Source organism: Colobus angolensis, unplaced genomic scaffold, assembly GCF_000951035.1.
Source record: "Colobus angolensis palliatus isolate OR3802 unplaced genomic scaffold, Cang.pa_1.0 Scaffold376, whole genome shotgun sequence".
Classification (NCBI taxonomy): Eukaryota; Metazoa; Chordata; class Mammalia; order Primates; family Cercopithecidae; genus Colobus; species Colobus angolensis.
In genome coordinates, this window is record NW_012117110.1 from 1707544 (window position 1) to 1726138 (window position 18595).

The 18595-nt window shown below is 44.4% G+C and overlaps 1 protein-coding gene across 8 annotated transcripts in view; it reads left to right on the forward strand.

Annotated features, from left to right (window-relative positions):
- The window catches only part of LOC105520269 (40S ribosomal protein S17), a 108756-nt gene that overhangs the window by 63695 nt on the left and 26466 nt on the right, over nucleotides 1–18595 (forward strand). For 3 of the 8 annotated variants that reach the window (XM_011953882.1, XM_011953884.1, XM_011953885.1), the window contains exons 1-2: nucleotides 10439–10634; nucleotides 10736–10924. In XM_011953882.1, the coding sequence (XP_011809272.1) occupies nucleotides 10771–10924 (154 nt within the window). In that variant the 5' untranslated portion in view covers nucleotides 10439–10634; nucleotides 10736–10770. Of the gene's footprint in view, nucleotides 1–9047; nucleotides 9264–10438; nucleotides 10635–10735; nucleotides 10925–18595 lie in introns of those variants that run through there. The other 5 variants (XM_011953881.1, XM_011953883.1, XM_011953878.1 and 2 more) reach the window with 2 other exon arrangements.

Sequence of the window (18595 nt, forward strand, 5' to 3'; positions counted from 1 at the left end):
AAAAAAAAAAAAAAAAAAAAGAATTGAACTTCTAGTATGATGGGATGGGTTTAGTACACAGCATGGGGACCTGAGTGCAGAAAAGGGATCCTTTGCTAACTTACTGATAAAACAGGTCTGAGTAGGGTTATTATGTATGAGTGTAGACCTGGGTCTAGAAAGTGTCCCATCATGGGAGAGGGGTCGGGAGAGCAGTTAGTCCCTGTATTTGAGACCAACAAATCGAGATTTGGATCTCACCTCTGCCTTTTAGTAGCTTTGTGGCTTATGGCCATCTCTGAGCCTTGTGTGCTTTCTTCTTAAAAAACAAACAAACAAAAAAAGATGGGTGGTGGCGAGGAATTTGACAAGGTGGTCTGGTCTTCAAGCTTTTTTCCTGCTTTCTTTTATGGCTGACTTTCTCAGCTGGTGCCAGGACATTAAGGGCTTTTGTCCCAGAGATTTTTATCCTGCATGCAGTAGTTACTTGTTTGGTCTATCCTTGCTAAAGGGCCTGAATTACACAGAACACTCTCATTTGTAAGCAATCAAACACCCAATTAGAACTACTTTAGTAAAATGTGGGGTATATTGGAAGGCTGTTGATACAAAGCTCACAGAATAGGAAAGAATTACTGGAAAGCTAGGGATACTGAATCTGTGGCCTCCAATTTTGTCTATTTCTGTCTTTCCTCTGCTCATTTCCCAGTGTGAGTTTCATTATCTCCTTTTGCAGAGTTGCCAGTTATGAGAAAGGGTGTATGTTCACTTCCTTTGGCTTCATGGACAATCAGGAAATAGTTCTTCTTCCACTATATGCAGTTAGAAAAATCTCAAGGAAAGATACCCAGCTAGCTTGGCTTAAGTCATGCCCATACCTGGACTGGTCTCTGTGGTCATGGGGATGGGTAATTCTTGCCCAGCTTGAGTCAGATACTTAACCTATGGGACCATCACTGTAACCAGTGAGGTGGAATCCTGCTAGAAGATGCCATTGCCTTTAGGACCACTTGGATGGCAATTCAACAAAGGCAATTCAACAAAAGCAATTCAACAAAAACCTGGTGTGGGAGAGATTTTTAAAAACATTGGGGATTTGTGAATTAGGCAACAGCAATCTTCAAACATTTTTGTACAGCCTAATTTTTAAAAAAATGTACACCACAATGAGATACCAGTTTACACCTGTTAGGATGGCCATTATTAAAACAAAATATAAATTGTCGGCAGGGATATGGAGAAATTAGAACATTTGTGCATTGCTGGTGGAAATGTAAAATGATACTGCTGCTGGGGAAAAGAGTATGGTGCTTCAAAAAAAATTAAACATAGAATTACCATATGGTCCAGCAACTCCCCTTCTAGGTATACACACAAAATAATTGAAAGCAAGGACTTGAACACGTATTTGTATGCTAGTGTTCATAACAGTACTATTCACAATAGTCAAAAGGTAGAAATGGGAAACAACCAAACTGTCTATCAGTGGATGAATTGGATGGATGAATAAAATGTGTACAATGCAAAATTAGCTTTAAAAAGGAAACCTGGCACAGTGGCGCACACCTGTAGTTCCAGCTACTTGAGAGGGTGAGGCAAGGAAGGATCATTTGAGCCCAGGGGTTTGGGGACAGCCTGGGCAACATAGCAAAATCCTATCAATGAATGAATCAATGCATGCATGCCGGGCAGTGGCTCATGCCTGTAATTCCAGCACTTTGGGAGGCCTAGGCGGGTGGATCGCTTGAGCCCGGAAGTTCAGCAGCCTGGGCAACACAGGGAGACCTCTATCTCTAAAAATTTAGCCAGGCTGGTAACATGCATCTGTGGTCCCAGCTACTTAAGAGGCTGAGGTGGGACAATTGCTTGATCCTGGGAGGCTGAGGTTGTAGTGAGCCGTTATTGCGCCACTGCATCCCAGCCTGGGTGACAAAAGGATACCCTGTCTCAAAAAAAAAAAAAAAAAACTGGGGATGTACTATAACATGGAGGAACCTTGAAGATGTTATGCTAAGTAAAATAAGCCTGATACAAAGGAAAAATATTGTATAATTCCACTTACGAGGTCCCTACAATAGTCAAATTCATAGAGACAAAGTAAAATAATGCTAACCAGGAGCCAGGAGGAGAGGGTAGTGGGGAATTAGTGTCTAATGGTACAAAGTTTTAGCTTAGGGTAAAAAAAGCTTTAGAGGTGAATAGTGGTGATGCTTGCACAAAAGTACGAATGTACTAATGCCTCTGAATTGTATGCTCAAAAATGGTTAGAGTGGTAAATTTCATGTATATTTTACCACAATAAAATTTTTAGTACAGGGTACCCCTTACGTATTTAACTTGGTATCTACATTTTTATTATAAGTGAAAACTGTAGATTTACAATAGTAGAGAGATTTGATACTTAGTATCTATTTTAAAATATGTAAACCAGTTCTTTGATGGGGAAACTTCATAATTTTTTTTTTTCCTCCTCCTCCTCCTTTTTTTTTTTTTGAGCGAGCATCTTGCCCTGTTGCCAGGCTGGAGTGCAGTGGCGCGATCTCAGCTCACTGTAACCTCCGCCTTCCAGGTTCAAGCGATTCTCCTGCCTCAGCCTCTCGAGCAACTGGGACTACAGGTGCACGCCACCACGTCCAGCTAATTTTTAGTGTTTTTAGTACAGAAGGGGTTTCACCATGTTGGCCAGGATGGTCTCGATCTCTTGACCTCGTGATCCGCCCACCTCAGCCTCCCAAAGTGCTGGGATTACAGGTGTGAGCCACCATGCCTGGCCCATTATTTCTTTTCTACTAGTATTTGTAGTCCACTTCTCCTGCTGAGTTTTATCCTAATGTAATATTTTATGCTTGAGAGTCTTTTGTTGATCATGTCATACTTCTCTAACAACAAAAGTACATAAACTGAAATTTTATTTTATTTATTTATTTATTTATTTTTTTTGAGACGGAGTCTCGCTCTGTCGCCCAGGCTGGAGTGCAGTGGCCGGATCTCAGCTCACTGCAAGCTCCGCCTCCCGGGTTTACGCCATTCTCCTGCCTCAGCCTCCCATGTAGCTGGGACTACAGGCACCCGCCACCTCGCCCGGCTAGTTTTTTGTATTTTTTAGTAGAGACAGGGTTTCACTGTGTTAGCCAGGATGGTCTCGATCTCTTGACCTCGTAATCCGCCCGTCTCGGCCTCCCAAAGTGCTGGGATTACAGTCTTGAGCCACCGTGCCTGGCCAAACTGAAATTTTAAATTATTTCCTGTGTCTCAAAGACAATAATGACGATCAGTAGTGCAGTTAAGACAATATAAATGTTATAAATCTTGATAAAATTGTATTCTTTAATAATTGTTATTGGAAATACTTGTTTTTTTTTTTTTTTTTTGAGACAAGGTACCTGTTGACTAAGCCAGAGTGCAGTGGCGCAATCATGGCTCATCGTAGCCTCAACCTCCTCAGTAGCTGGGACCACAGACACACGCCACCATGTCCAGCTATTTGTCTTACTTTTTGTAGAAACAGGGTCTCCCTGTGTTGCCCAGGCTGGTCTTGAACTCCTGGGCTCAAGTGATCTTCCTGCTTTATCCCCCTAAAGTGTTGGGATTACAGATGTGAGCTATCACACCTAGCCTGGAAATAGTTTTTAATGACATAAATTGAAGTCTTTTAAAATCTCATGTAATTTTAAGGCTGGTCACAGTGGTTCATGCCTGTAATCTTAGCACTTTGGGAGGCCGAGGGGGGTGCATCACCTGAGGTCAGGAGTTCAAGACCAGCCTAGCCAACATGGTGAAACCCTGTCTCTACTAAAAGTTCAAAAATTAGCTGGGCGTAGTGGTGCATGTGTATTATCCCAGCTACTCGGGAGGCTGCGGCAGGAGAATTTTCTGAGCCTGGGAGGTGGAGGTCGTAGTAAGCCAATATTTTGCCATTGCACTCAGGATGACAGAGTGAGACTCTGTCTCAAAAAACAAAACAAAAAAAATGTAAATTTGCATGACTGACTTGTTGCTGGAATGACCTGGGTGTTGTTTTTTTTTTTTGCTTTTTTTTTTTTTTTGAGACAGTCTGTTGCCCAGGCTGGAGTGCAGTGGCATGATCTTGGCTCACTGCAACCTCCACCTCTCAGGTTCAAGTGATTCTCCTGCCTCAGCCTCCTGAGTAGCTGGGACTACAGGTGCACGCCACCACACCCGGTTAATTTTGTATTTTTTAGTTGAGATGGGGTTTCGTCATGTCTGGTCTTGAGCTCCTGACCTCCGCTGATCCACCTGTCTCGGCCTCCCAAAGTGCTGGGATTACAGGCTTGAGCCACCACGCCCGGCCTGAAAAGATTTTTTACCTAGTCATACCAGATATGGAATTACTCAGTTTCCTAACTATACCAAGAATGCTTTATCAATATAGCTTTATCAGTGCTATATTTTTCAGATGAGGCTGAATGCAGTGGCTCACGCCTGTAATCCCAGCACTTTGGGAGGCTGGGGCAGGCAGATCACTTGAGCTCAAGAGCCTGAGAACAGCTTGGGCAACATAGCAAGACCCTGTCTTTACAAAAATATACCCCCCCCAAAAAAAACTAGCTGGATATGGTGGCATGCACCTGAAGTCCCAGCTACTTGGAAGGCTGAGGTAGGAGAATCACTGAAGCCTGGAAGTCTAGTCTGCAGTGAATTGTGTTTATGCCACTGCACTCCAGTCTGACAGAGCAAGATTCTGTTTCTAAAAATCCATCTCAAAAAATTTTTAAAAAGCAGATTTGAGATTATTACTATGTCTGTCCTTCACTTAGACACATCTTAACTCAGTCTACGTAAAAGATTGAGAAAACTTAAAATATTTTTTGTGCAACATTCGTAGGAAATTAAAAAAAATTTTTTTAAGTTAAAAGTATACCTTTGCAGTCAGGCACAGTGGCTCACACCTGTAATCCCAGCACTTTGAGAGGCTGAGGTGGGAGGATCCCTTGAGCCCAGGAGTTCAAGACCAACCTGGGCAACATAGTGAGACCCTGTCTGTACAAAACAATGAAAATACTTGGACATAGTGGTGTGCCTTTAGCCTCAGCTGCAAAAGCAAGACAAAGCACGCCTTTGCCAACATGCTATTTAAAAATGATTTTATCTTACCATTTGCTTTAAGTATATTTTGTCAAAACCATGGACCTATAGATTTAGCTTTATAGAAGAAAGTGTCTACTATAATACCTCATTTAATGGAGTCAGTTCTGTTTTTGGAGACAGGGTCTCACTCTGTCACCCAGGCTGGAGTGCAGTGGCATGATCTCAGCTCACTACATCCTCCGCCTCCTAGACTTAAGTGATCCTCCTACCTCAGCCACCCAACTAGCTGTGACTACAGGTGCACACCACCATGCCTGGCTAATTTTTTGTATTTTTATTAGAGATGGGGTTTTGCCATGTTGCCCAGGCTGGTCTCAAACTCATTGGCTCAAGCTATCCACCTGCGTTGGCCTCACAAAGTGCTGGGACTACAGGTATGAGCTGCTACACCCAGCCTGGAGTCAGTTCTTATTGTCAGACCAATTAGTTCAGTCAGACTTTTTTTTTCCAGAGAAAGTCTGACTTTATTTTTTTCTCAACATTTTATTAACATTTTCAAGCATACAGAAAAACTAAAAGAATTATAAAGTGAACACCTGTAATGCCACCTAGATTGAACAATGAACATTTTGTCATATTTGCCTTATCACATATCTTTTCATTTATTTAGCCCCCTAACCACTTAACCGTTACATCTTATTTTTACTATTTGTTTCAAAGTAAATTGTAGACATTGGCACAGTTTACCCCAGAATCCTTCAGCATGCATATCATTAACTAGTATTCAATAGTATATTTGTTTATAACTTTTTTGAGGTAAACTTGATATGCAGTGAAGTGCACAAATTCTAAATGTGTCATTAGATCCATTCTGACTGATGTGTCCCCACTCTCATCAAAATAGATACACTGTTAGCATCACCTCAGCTACTTCCCTTGTACCCCTTCCTAATCTACCCCCCTGCTTTCTGCCACAGGCAACCACCTGATTTTTTTCACCATTTATTAGTTTTGTCTGTTCTAAAAATTCAAATAAGTGGAATTATATACATATGTAATTTATGTACGGCGTTTTCCACTCACCATAATTATCTTGTTGCCTGTATTATTCCTTTTTATTGCTGAGTAATGGTATGGTATATGCATGTACTACATTTTGTTCTGTTGATTCTCACATGGACTGAATCCAGGTTTGGGTAATTATGAATAAAGTTGCTATTATTATTCTTGCACCGGTGTTTTATTAGACATACACTTTTACTCCTCTTAGTTGAATTCCTAGGAGTAGAATTTCTGGATCGTAGGATAATATGTGTTTAGTTGTGTAAGAAATGGGCAGACCATTTTTCAAAGTAGATGTACCTTTTCTCCCATTGAAAAGGAAGAAAATATATAAGTGTTTTCATAAGTACCAGGTGGATGTACCATTTATGGTAATGAAGCTTTGACAACATCAAATGTTAGCAAGATGTGGTAGAGTCTTTAATTTTAGCCATCTAGTAGGTGTGCAGTAGTGTCTCACTGTGGTTTTAACTTGGATTTCTTTGACTAATGATGTTGAGCACTTTTTGAAGTTCTTATTGGCATTTATATAATACTTGTGAAGTGCTTTTCAGATTTTGTGACTTTTAACAATTGAGATTTTGTTACTTTTCAGTGATTACTGATTTGTCAGATATGGTTGTGGATATTTTCTCATAGTTTGTGGCTTGCTTAATTATTTTCTTAATGGTATCTTGATGAGCAGAGTTTTTTATTGTGGTAAGATCAGCTTATCAACTTTCTCCATGATCATTGCTTTCTGTACTCTACATAAAGAAATCCTTGTTTCTATGCACTCCCTCTCCTCTACCAAGTCATAAAGATAGGTTCTTAGAGAAGCTTTATAGTTTATACTTAGTTTTCACTTCTATGTCTCTGATATCTACTAAATTAAGTTTGTATATAGGTCAGAGTTTATACCCTCCTTCCCATATGGTGTTTCAGCACCATTTGTTAAAAAGCTTTTCCCCAATGAATTGCTTTAAGTCTGGTATATTGGGATTACACCGATGTGCAGATGGTCCCAGACTTAGGATGGTTCAACTTAGGTTTTTTGACATGATGATGGTGTGAATGCGTATCAACGCATTCAGTTGAAACTGTACTTTGAATATCCATATGACCTTTCTGTTTTTATTTTCATTACAGTATTCAATAAATTACATGAGATATTCATCACTTTATTATAATACAGGTTTTGTGTTAAATTATTTTGCCCTACTGTAGGCTAGTGTCAGTTTTCTGAGCACAGTTAAGGTAGGCTAGGCTAAGCTATAATGTGCAGTAAATTAGATGTATTTAAATGCATTTTCAATTTATAATATTTTCAATTTACAATGGGTTTATCAGACCATAACCCCACTGTAGTTGAGGAACATCTGCATATTTTGCGGGTATCACTTTTTAGCACTGTTGAGTCTTCCAGTACATGAACATGGTTTATGATTTTTTTTTTTGAGACCAAGTCTAGCTCTGTCGCTCAGGCTGGAGTGCAGTGGCACAATCTCGGCTCATTGCAACCTCTCCCCATCCCAGGCTCAAGCAATTCTTCTGCCTCAGCTTCCCAAGTAGCTGGGACTGCCGGCGTGTGCCACTGTGCCTAGCTAATGTTTTTTGTATTTTTAGTAGAGACAGTTTCACCATGTTGGCCAGACTGGTCTTGAACTCCTGACCTCAAGTGATCTGCCTGCCTTGGCCTCCCAAATTGCTGGTATTACAGACATGAGCCACCACACCTGGCCTCAGATATTTTCTTTAATCCTCACAAAACACCTAAAAGGTGGCTAGTGTTGCGTCTTTAAAGAAGAAACGATGCTCAGAAAGACACAGTGGCAGACCTGGTGAGCAGAGCAAGGTCTGTCAGTCGTCTAAAGCTGTTGATTTTTCCAGCCTGCCACACTAATGGTTTTAACAGCTATGGCCTCCATTGAGTTGGAGCTAGTGAAGGAATCCTACAATGATAGGGAAAACCTTTATCTGGAAGAAATAACAGATTGAGGAATGTCTGGATAAGGAGGAAGGTGAGGTCTGTGGTGGGGGTTGTGGGTGGGGGTGAGGGTGGAGTTATACTGTGTGTAAAACTCCAAGCTCTTGGATTCATGTAGCCATTTGGTCCTCAATAGGTTTAACAGGCCTGTTGCTCAGGCCTGCGTTCTTTCAGCTTGGAGTGGGAGGATTGTGTTAGTTGTATACATCAGTACCGTTCAAACTTTTGAGATGGGGACTGCTTTGTCGCCCAGGCTGGAGTACTGTGGTGCAGTCATGGCTCTCACTGCTGCCTTGAACTCCTGGGCTCAAGCGATCTTCCCAAAGTTCTGGGATTATAGGCATAAGCCCCCACACCTGACTGCTCCAACTTGTTTTGCATACATATATATTAACTGGGGATCTTGTTAAAATGCAGATCTCAATTCTGTCAGTCTTGGGTGGGGCCTGAGAGTATTTATAACAAGCTCCTGGTGATGCTCATATTGCTGGTCTGCCACACTGTATATTGCTACAGTGTGGCAGACCACTGTATATTGGGTTGATTCTCTCCTTGTGAGGGATGGGGGTAATCATATGCACAGTTACCCTGGTTTTAATGGGTGGAGAATGGCTGCTTCTAGACATAGATGCTCCAGATTGGGGTATGAGGGGATTATATAGATACTTGGTTTAGGGGAGAATAGATACTTAAATATGGATGTTTTTGAAGGAAGCATTATGCTTTGGTAACTAATATGTATGGGTGAAGTCTAAAATATATCCTTAGCTTGAGGGAAGGGTGAACACAGAGAAGCAGGAGAAGAGTAGTCAGGGGGTAGGGGCAGCATCAGTATGGGTGATTCTTGATAGGCCTTTGCAGTGATGAACAAGGCTTTGACAAACACAGATAGGGGGCAAGCAGAATATCTACAGCCAGCAGGAATAACGTGGATGGATGACACAGCAGCAAAGCTTTAAAAAAAGAAATCTCCAAAGGAAGGAGACTGATAATTTTCCCTTCTAGGCTATGCCTGAGTGCCTGTGGACACAGGGTGTACTGCAGGAAGTTCTGAACAGCTATTCCTATGGCAGCATTATTTTCTCGACCCTGCCATGGGAGGTCCCAGGTGGGCATGCTTCCTGTATCTGCTTGCTTCTCCTTGCAACAGCAGAGAACAAGCAGGTGGAGTGCTACCAGCTGAGTCCAGGTGTGAGCAGCCTGCCTGGTGAGTCTGGGCCTGTTGCCCTACCCTCCTTTATGAGGAAGAAGCCCAGTGACCCAGGGCTCGTGTTGGAAAAGGACCGATGTGGGAGGAGATGGCAAAGGGGAAATGGTGGAAGCTCCAGAAGCTGAATATTCTTAGACTTTGTTGCTAGAGCTGTGAGTGGCCACAGAAATAAAGCATTGGTCTTGTGCAGCACCTCTGAGAGAGGGCCTGGGCATTGGAGGCATCAGTGGCCCTCACAGCTGCCCTGTATCATTCTCAGGGCTCCTGGAAGGGCAAGAGAAGCAATATTGACAGAGCTAGGTGACTAAGTTTCAGAGTTTGGGTGTTTCTAATAGGGCATAACAATACTTCAGAGACTGTTTCTCTTGGTTTGTCAGACGCTGCTTTGAGAGTGTTTCCTCAGCCTGTACCTATAGTTGCAAGAGGGGAGGGGAGGAGCTGGGCCACAGTATCTGCTCATGACTAATACCCATCTTGTTGGGATGAGGGAGTCTCGGCACAGGGATTATCCTAGTCAGGGCAGGTCTCACTCTGGCATGTGGGTCGTGGGCCATGTCCTACAAGGTGTACCTGGAACAGCCCAGTGACTCTCCCCCACTCTGCCAAAGCTTACCCCCTTTCTCTGTGATAAGCTGCTCTAGACAAGCCTGGAACACCAGGTGTTGTTCCCCAGGGTCCAAGTGTACAGTGTTTTTCTGAAGGTTATCTTGTTCCTCAGTGGTAAACACTGCTGTGTCAGGGTGCTGCTCAGGGGCCTCTTGGAGCACAGATTTTTGCTAGCAGGACTGTGAAGCTTTGCATTGGGCTGCAAAGCCAGGGCTTGAGCCAGCAGCTGGAGGGAGTCCAGGACTAGAGTGTTTTTGGGTTTGGGGGTGGAGAGCAGAGGGAGGGAAAGGGAGGGGCAGGAGGGCAGAGCCACATGAGCAGGCATTCGGCTGCTTTGGCTCTGCTGTCGGCGGAGAGGACTTCAGTCGTTCCTGAGGGCTGCTTGGCCACCATTGCTGGAGACCGAAGGTCGCTGCCTTGCAACCCAGACTTACCGGCACTGCACTGGGACTATTCCAAGTAGCTGTTGTGCTGTCTTTCCCTGGGAGGCAAGTCTCCTCCCTGTCGTCCCCTCCTGCTCCTCCCCCGTTCTGTGAGGGATGATGCCGCTCTCTATTGCACGGCTCAGCCGGCTGATGTCACTGGCAGCGGGAAGCATCAGCAGCCTGATCACATGCTGGCCCAGTCTGTAATGCAGACGGGATAGGGGTGTGTGTGTGAGGGGAGGGGGCCTGTATGGCAACCGCTCTTGACCCAGCGCCCCCAAAAGTGCAGAGGCAGCGGCTGCAGCTGCAGCATCCAGCCAGCTTGGATGTCTGGCCCGTGAGGCTGGGGAAACTATTATTAATAACATTTACTGTTGATAATATTGGGGAAAACAGCCCTTAACTCTGAGGTTTCTGCTGTGCTCCTGTCCAAAGCAGACTTCCAGGACTCTGAAGAAACAGTTACAAGCAGGATGCTTTTCCCAACCTCTGCGCAAGAATCTTCCCGTGGCCTCCCAGATGCAAATGACTTGTGCCTTGGCCTGCAGTCCCTCAGTCTGACAGGCTGGGACCGACCCTGGAGCACCCAGGACTCAGATTCCTCAGCCCAGAGCAGCACACACTCGGGTGAGTGCCAGAGGATGAGTTGGCTGGGGTAAGGGGATGCATGGGGGTGGTGAACGAAGCTATCCACAGCAACAGTTGTTCTGTTCCCCTTTGCATCACTCACTACCATACACACATACAACATGGAGCTATTTTGCAAGAGATGGAAATGCTAGCTGTGAGTGTGGCAGGACAGATGGCTCCACGTAAAGGCAGGCATAGCTCTTCCAGTTACCCTGATAAATTCCCTGGAGTTGTTAGTCTGCACCTGGAGTGGCCCTGACGAGGGTCCCCAAGGTGATGGCCTTATGCAGAAAAGATCCAGCTAACCCCCTGGTGCCCAGGCCTGTCTTGGAGATGATGAAGCAAAACACTTTTAGGTGGGGGAGGGGAAGTTGATTACTGGATGATCAAAATTACTCAGTGGTTTTAAAAACCAGAGAGTTATATGAGGAGTGAGTGGTCTCTGAATCATGGCAAGGGAAGGATTTTAATCTCAGATGAGGCTGGATAATGCGCTGGGATATTTGGAATTGACTTAACATAGGGTTCAGAGCATTGATCCTGGAAAGGTGTAGGCAGGGTAAATGGGGTGGGGTAACTCCCAGCTCTAGAACCTTTTTTTTTCCCTTTGTGTTGAGAGTGACCAGTGGATAAAAGAAGAACCACTCCTCTTTAGGATTCCTTGTCTTCTTGGTAGGATTCAATGGGGACAAATGAAAGGGACTTCTTGGCAGCCCCCCCTTAAACTGCTTCTGCTTAGACCTTCTGTTACCCATTTATTTCCCTCTTGTGGTACAAGGAGGAGGGTTGCCCAAATGCAAGTTGTGGAGTATTCAGGAAGAAATGTGAACTTAAACACTACAGGTATACTTACAACCTACATATTTTGCTTTATGTAAATTATAATAAAGAGGTATTGGCAGCAGATACTTTAGGAAAATGAAAAGGTGGTAAGGGGCAGTGGGTGGGGAAGTGGGGTGGTGCAGCCATTTGCTGTTGTTGCTGACAGTGGGAAACACCAAGCCTGCTGTCCTTCCCTTCCCTCCCTGGTCCAGGAACTGGCAGCCATGGCAGCAAGGTACTGTCTTGTTGATTTCTGCGGCCTCCACCCTGTTTGGCGCAGGTCTTTTTTTAGAGTGCTTTGCAGAGCCTGGGCCTGTTGTGTCTGTTAGGCATTTTAACGCCCAGTTGTTTTGGTAAAACCCCATTTAGGGGAGGAGTATTGAAATTGTTTTATGTGGTTGTGGATGGGGAGTGCTTTAACTTAAGTAACTACCTCTGGGTTAAGATAGGGTTTCTTGAAGTGCTGTAGCCTTCTGCTGACTCAGGATTTTCCAGAAAGGTCAGTAACTGCCCTGTTCCCCTGGGCAAGGAAGTATCTGAGCAAAAGATAGAAGAGCTCACACAGGAGATGGGTACCTGTCTGTGGGCGGTCAGTGTTTGACCAAGGCACTGTCTTTCACTGGCATCAGGTTGAAGTATAGCCCTTCTTTGGCTCTGGTTCTCTAAGCTGCAATGCTCTTTCTGAAATACATTATAGCATTGGGCCCATAGAAATGCAGGTGTGTCCAGCTTAGGGCTTGGAGAGCTTGGTCTGAAAGTTGCTGTGAAATTCAGTTATTAAAAGTAGCTTGAATCTAGTTATAACATCTACAGCTTCTCCACCACCTGAAAGGCCTGTGCTTGTAGCTGTTTGTCTCTGAAATATAAATGGTTTTTCTTTTCCACTTTCCATCCCAAACACTTTAGTGATAAATATTACATGATTTTGTGGACCAGGGAGGGACTGCAGCCTGAGCCTCAGAATTCATAAGGTCCAGAACCAGAGTTGCCCCAAGCGGTGTGATCTGGCTGTGTAGGCAGGTTAGTGTGGGTATGTTTTCCTTTCTGAGGGTTGAGGACACACCCATCCCTGATCGTCATGTTGCCTTTGGTTTTGGAACTGTGGTGACAGCCATCACTCTTCTTTTCCTGGGCCTTCTTGGAAAGCCCACATGAGGGTACTACCTCCTGGAGTAGGATGCAGCCCTCCCACCAGCCAGCTGCAGTGCCAGATCGTGCACCCTCACCAGCAATGCGGGAACATGCAGCCCACATTCCAGTGCCTACACTGCCTTTCCGTCTGAAAACCAGCTAGCTCAGTTGCTTCAGTGAGGGAGGAGGCTTCCAACAGCTCTGGGCATTTTCGGAGTTATCCTTGCAGATACCCTGTTACACTGTTGTCTGTCTGTAGAGACAAAGATGCAAGCTTATTCCTTGAGCTCTGCTTGGTGATACATTGCCCAAGGCAGCTATGGCATCACATCTGACCATCTTCTACCATTCTTAAGTAATGAGCAAGGTTGGAGATAGTAGGGCTGTTGGCTAAATTCATTTGGCAAACATTGAGCATTCGTTGTGTGCAGCACTGGAAGTACAACATAGAAATAGATAAAATTGTTACCTTTAAGAATCTCCGTAGCTATCAAAGGAAAAGAAATGAAGAAGTATACCAAGTGCTACATGATAGCTGCTATGATAGGGGCTTTTATTTTTTCCCCTAAGGATTTTCTTCATTGTAACAACCTTTCATTGGATTCTTAGCTTGAGACTGGTACGTGGATACCATTCTCCAGGGGCCAGAGTACTTCTGCTATCTAGATTTCCTTGGCCTCAGAGTCCTGCAAGAAGACCCTGGAATAGAGTCTGTTTTTGAGAATTGTACCTGCAAGGTCTGCATGGGCTTGGATGTGGGGTCTTTCTCTTCTAGACTGTGCCTACCCTGAGGCACCATCCCTTGATGGAAAGAAAGCCTTGTGGGGCAAGATGAGTGTTATAGTGTGTTTTTCTCATACCTCAGTGCTACCCTTTCTCATGTCCAGGGCTACCCTTGTGCTGCTTAGAAATGTCTTAAGATCTGTAATGGAACAGAAAGGCTGTGGAAGCTGTCCTCAGTATCCTGGAATGGGGGATGGAGTGACTAATAACCACCATTTATTGACTACTTTTTGTGCTAAGTACATCACATGATTTTAATGCTTGCACAGAGGAGCAAGTAGGCTCACAGAGGTTACAAAATGCCCAAAGTGACATAACTACTGGAAGACTCAGAATTCTAACCCAGGTCTCTGTTTACAAAACTCATATGCTTCCTGTTACACCTGTGGTCCTATTAGCAGAACCCTAACATACTGGGTGAGAAAACTTAAAGTAACCATATACTACTACATGGGCTATTCAGCTAGAGGTGATGCGCACCCTTGATGAGATCTCTGAAGGCGAGGGCATATGGTAGACAGTTCCAGCCCCATCTTGATCCCTGAGTCGCAGCTCATCAGCGTTACCACCCGCTGGATTTGTCTTCCTGCCTTCCCCCTTGTGACTCTTCTGTGTGCAGCGTTATTCAGCAGAAGAGTGAGGTGACTGAGACTACTTTGGGGGACCTGGAAACAATTACTCTCTTAATGATGCCTTGTACAGAAGCCCAGTGGGCAGACCAGATGTGTAGTCTAAGGATGCCAGAAGGCATGTCTGTTTTCTCCCACTCCCCTTTAGAAGTCCCTTGAGGACTAACTTGTTCACACTTTAGTTTTCTTTTCTTTCTTTTTTTTTCTGAGATGGAGTCTCACTCTGTCACCCAAGCTGGAGTGCAGTGGCACGATCTCAGCTCACTGCAACCTCTGCCTCCTGGGTTCAAGCAATTCTCTGCCTCAGCCTCCCAAGAAGCTGGGATTGTAGGCGCCCGCCACCACGTCCAGCTAATTTTTGTATTTTTTTTTTTAAGTAGAGATGGGGTTTCACCATCTTGGCCAGGCGGGTCTTGAACTCCTGACCTTGTGATCCACCCGCCTCGGCCTCCCAAAATGCTGGGATTACAGGTGTGAGCCACCGTGCCCGACCCCACACTCTGGTTTTCTACCCTGACTGCTAATCAGTGAATGGAATGTTTCCTGTGCTGTGTCACTTGCAGGCTCCCCATTGATCTGCAGGCTAGATCAGCCTAAGATGAGCCGGGAGTCTTCAGCAGTTTTCATCTGAAGCTTCTTCCAAACAACCATTCTGAGGTGACATTCAGAACGGGGTTAGGTTTCTCCTGTGTGGAACATGGACTTCCTCGGCCCAACCAAGGTGTCTTGTAAATCTTCCTCAACTCCCAATTCTCCACTACTGTATTTCCAGCAGTAGAATAGTGCTTGGCTAATGGCTAATACATATTTTTTGAATGAGTGATGGTGCTGAGCCAGTGTGTTTAATCCTGGGTGTTTTTTCACTGCAGAGTTCAGACAAGGTCTCTCCCATTCTTCTGCCTCCGCTTGTGTTGATACAGTTGGATGGACAAATTTTTCAAAGATCAGTATCTTGGACCCTGTAGCTTCTAGGGGACGGTGATGTACTTATACAAAGTTTTCATCATACAGTGAAGGATGAGCTCTATCGTGGAGTCAAGTAGTCTATTTGGGAAAGCTTTCAGTGCAGAGAGGAGGGAGAACCTGGGAAGCAGTGTGGCCAGGGAGGACTCCTAGGTGAGAAAGAAGTTGAGGTGGTTAGTAACAGGGGCAGGATGTGTGCTGACCTTACAAGGGACATGAATATGTCTTCTCTGCAGGTAATGGAACTTGTCTGATGATCAAGACTGCGAATTATACTGGGGAGAAAGGCTGTGTTTGTCACTAATTTGAACTTGTGGGATCCACAGTCGGAGGGGGAAGTCCACACTGATTACTGCCACAGTAGAGATACAGTATAGAGTTGCAGATTTGGGGTCACAGGCAGAGTGGTCTGTTTTCATACCTGGAATGAATGCTACTCTCCCCTCTTCCTATTCCTTCAGAGAGATCCTGAGCGAGCAACCTAGAACCAAGGATGGTGATAGAGAAGAAGGGTTCCAGGTATATGGCCTTATATCACAGGCTAGAAATAATGGCTCCCGGTCTGGATTTTCCCCATTAGATTTTTTTCCCCATTAGACTATTCCCATTAGATAACAAGCATCTGACTATCATGTCTTGGGGCTAGTCTCTCCTTCAGCTAAGCTAAAGCTCAGACAGTCTTATAATGCAGGCATTCACTGCCAGGCCCTTGTTGCCATTGCTAATGCTGCCATCACACTCCAGGTGCCTTTGTACTCTTGGGGAAGGCTTCCAAAAATTCGAACAGTGACTCAGCTGTAAAACCGACAGGAGTTGGCATAGAAGGGTGAAAGTAGAGAAAGTTAACAATTAGTCTAAAAATATTACTGCTGATTTGGTCTCTTATACCCTCTGAGGTAGCATTAATGAACTGGAACCCTCTGCCAGGTCCTGTCCTCCCCGTGACTTCCCTGAGAGATGTCTGTAGCTGATTTCCTGCCAGCATGTGAGTGGGGATGGGTACCTCTGTTCTAGAAAGAGCACAATGTCTTACCCATTTCTAGAAGATAGGGATTTGCTGGACACTTGGACACCAGAGCTGGAGGCACTTGATAAAATCTTAGACTTTCCATGATCCCTTGTGTTCTGGAGGCCAGGAGAGAACAGAGCAAAGAGATCAGGGTCTTGGCCATTATTGGAGGTTGACTCTAGGACATCTTACCACCCCTCCTCGTCCTCTAATCCATCTAGGTTAATACTTGACATTTGGACTTAGGAAGTGTGCCCCAGGATGGGGAGTGGACTTTGAGATGAGACACTGGCCTGCTTTATAAGGGACCTGTCATTTCCACTGGATTTGTTTGTGTGGCTTAAAGAGAATGCCTTTCCAGTTAGGTATGCTCGTGGCTTTGAATATAAATGGGAACAGTCTAACACTAGCTATTTTGCTCCTTTCCTTCTGACTCCCAGCTGGTGGAATCGGTGCTGCTTACTCAGAAACCCTACATAGGGCAAGTATGGTTTCATGAGCTGGGAGCAAGACAGGTTTTCTTTCTTGAAATGAGGTCCCCCCACTTCGCTTTGTCTTTGCTCTTTTCCTTCCATTGTCTTTGCTGCTTTCCTTCTGTAGATACTCAGAGAACTGCCTGGCCAGACCCTATAGAGGTACAATCAGGTCACTCTAGGGCATCTGACCATGGGTGGCAGTTTCCACAAAATTCACTTGTTCTGTGGCTTGAAGGAAATATCAAACCAGCTGACAAGTTCTAGGCCTCTTGTCTTCTCGGTATCTTCTAGTCAAACTTAACAGTATATCCCTTCTGATTGAACATTTGCAGGAAACTGAGCATTGCCCCTTTCTGAGCCATGAATCCAAGTCCTTTCCCTGTTTTTCTACGTGGTTGATATATAATTCAGTGAGACACTCTTCCTTGCTCCTGTACTTGAATGTAGGAGTGTATTGCAGTGGCCCTAAAGATTCCAGTAGAGTCTGGGGAGGATTGATTAGGACAGAGTGATTTCCACCCTGCCCCTCAAGCAGAGGAGCTTTCTTCAATCTTTTTCTCTTTGAAGAAATTGAGACTCAGGGAAGAAGTACTGTCGCAGATGTGATGTGGTGAGTCACTGTGGTTTTCTAAACCTCTGTTTTGGTGATCGGCTGGGTAGGGATGAGTTAAAGTTTATTCCCTTAAATCTGTATTACACTCTAAGTCAACATTGTGTCCTTAGGCTGGGCGCAGTGGCTCACGCCTGTAATCCCAGCACTTTGGGAGGCCGAGACGGGAAGATTATGAGGTCAGGAGATCGAGACCATCCTGGCTAACACAGTGAAACCCCATCTCTACTAAAAATACAAAAAAAAAAAAAATTAGCTGAGTGTGGTGGCAGTTGCCTGTAGTCCCAGCTGCTCAGGAAGCTGAGGCAGGAGAATGGCGTGAACCCGGGAGGCGGAGCTTGCAGTGAGCTGAGATCCACTGCACTCCAGCCTGGGCAACAGAGCGAGACCGTCTCAAAACAAAACAAAACAAAACAAAACATTGTGTCCTTAAATTGAATATCCTTGATAGAAAAGGGTAGAGCCTCAGGGAGCATACTGGCTCTATGGAATACGTACTCTCTATCATTCAGTAGAATTCAGCAGTCTTTCACCTGCTTTTTGCCAGATGTTGAGCTAATTGCTATTGGAGTAGGGTGGTAAAGATGGATCTTGGTATGCTTGGTTGAGAAGGCACAACTTTTTACACATGTGGGCCTGCAAATATCTGTGCAGATTTTTTGAGACTTTAAAAAGTATGTTTAAAGGAAGATTATTTCTTCTAATAGAGACTCCAAAAGTATTCAATTACTATCTTATCCTCTGGGATCCTTGTTCCTATTACTTGTGCTTGATTTCCCTTTGCTGATTAGATAAGTTACCTTGAAAGAGGCAAAGAAAGTCAAATGGGAATTGACTTCTGTTCTTTCCTATCATTTAAAAAAAATGGAAATAATTTCAAATTTATAGAAGTTACACAAATAAAATTATACAAAGAATATTTGTATTCCTTTTTATCCAGAACTTCCTATTGTTGGTGTTCATTTTACCCCATTTGCTTTACCATTTGCGCATTCTCTCTCCATATAGCAATACATAATTTTTTTCTGAATCATTAAGAGGAGAGATAATTGGCCCAGGCATGGTGGCTCACACCTGTGATCTGAGCACTTTGGGAGGCTGAGGCAGGAGGATTATTTGAGCCCAGGAGTTCAAGACCAGCCTGGGAAACACAGTGAGATCCTGCCTCTACAAAAATAAAAATTAGCCAGGCTTGGTGGTGTGTGCCTGTAGTCCCAGGTGCTCAGGAAGGTGAGTTGGGAGAAT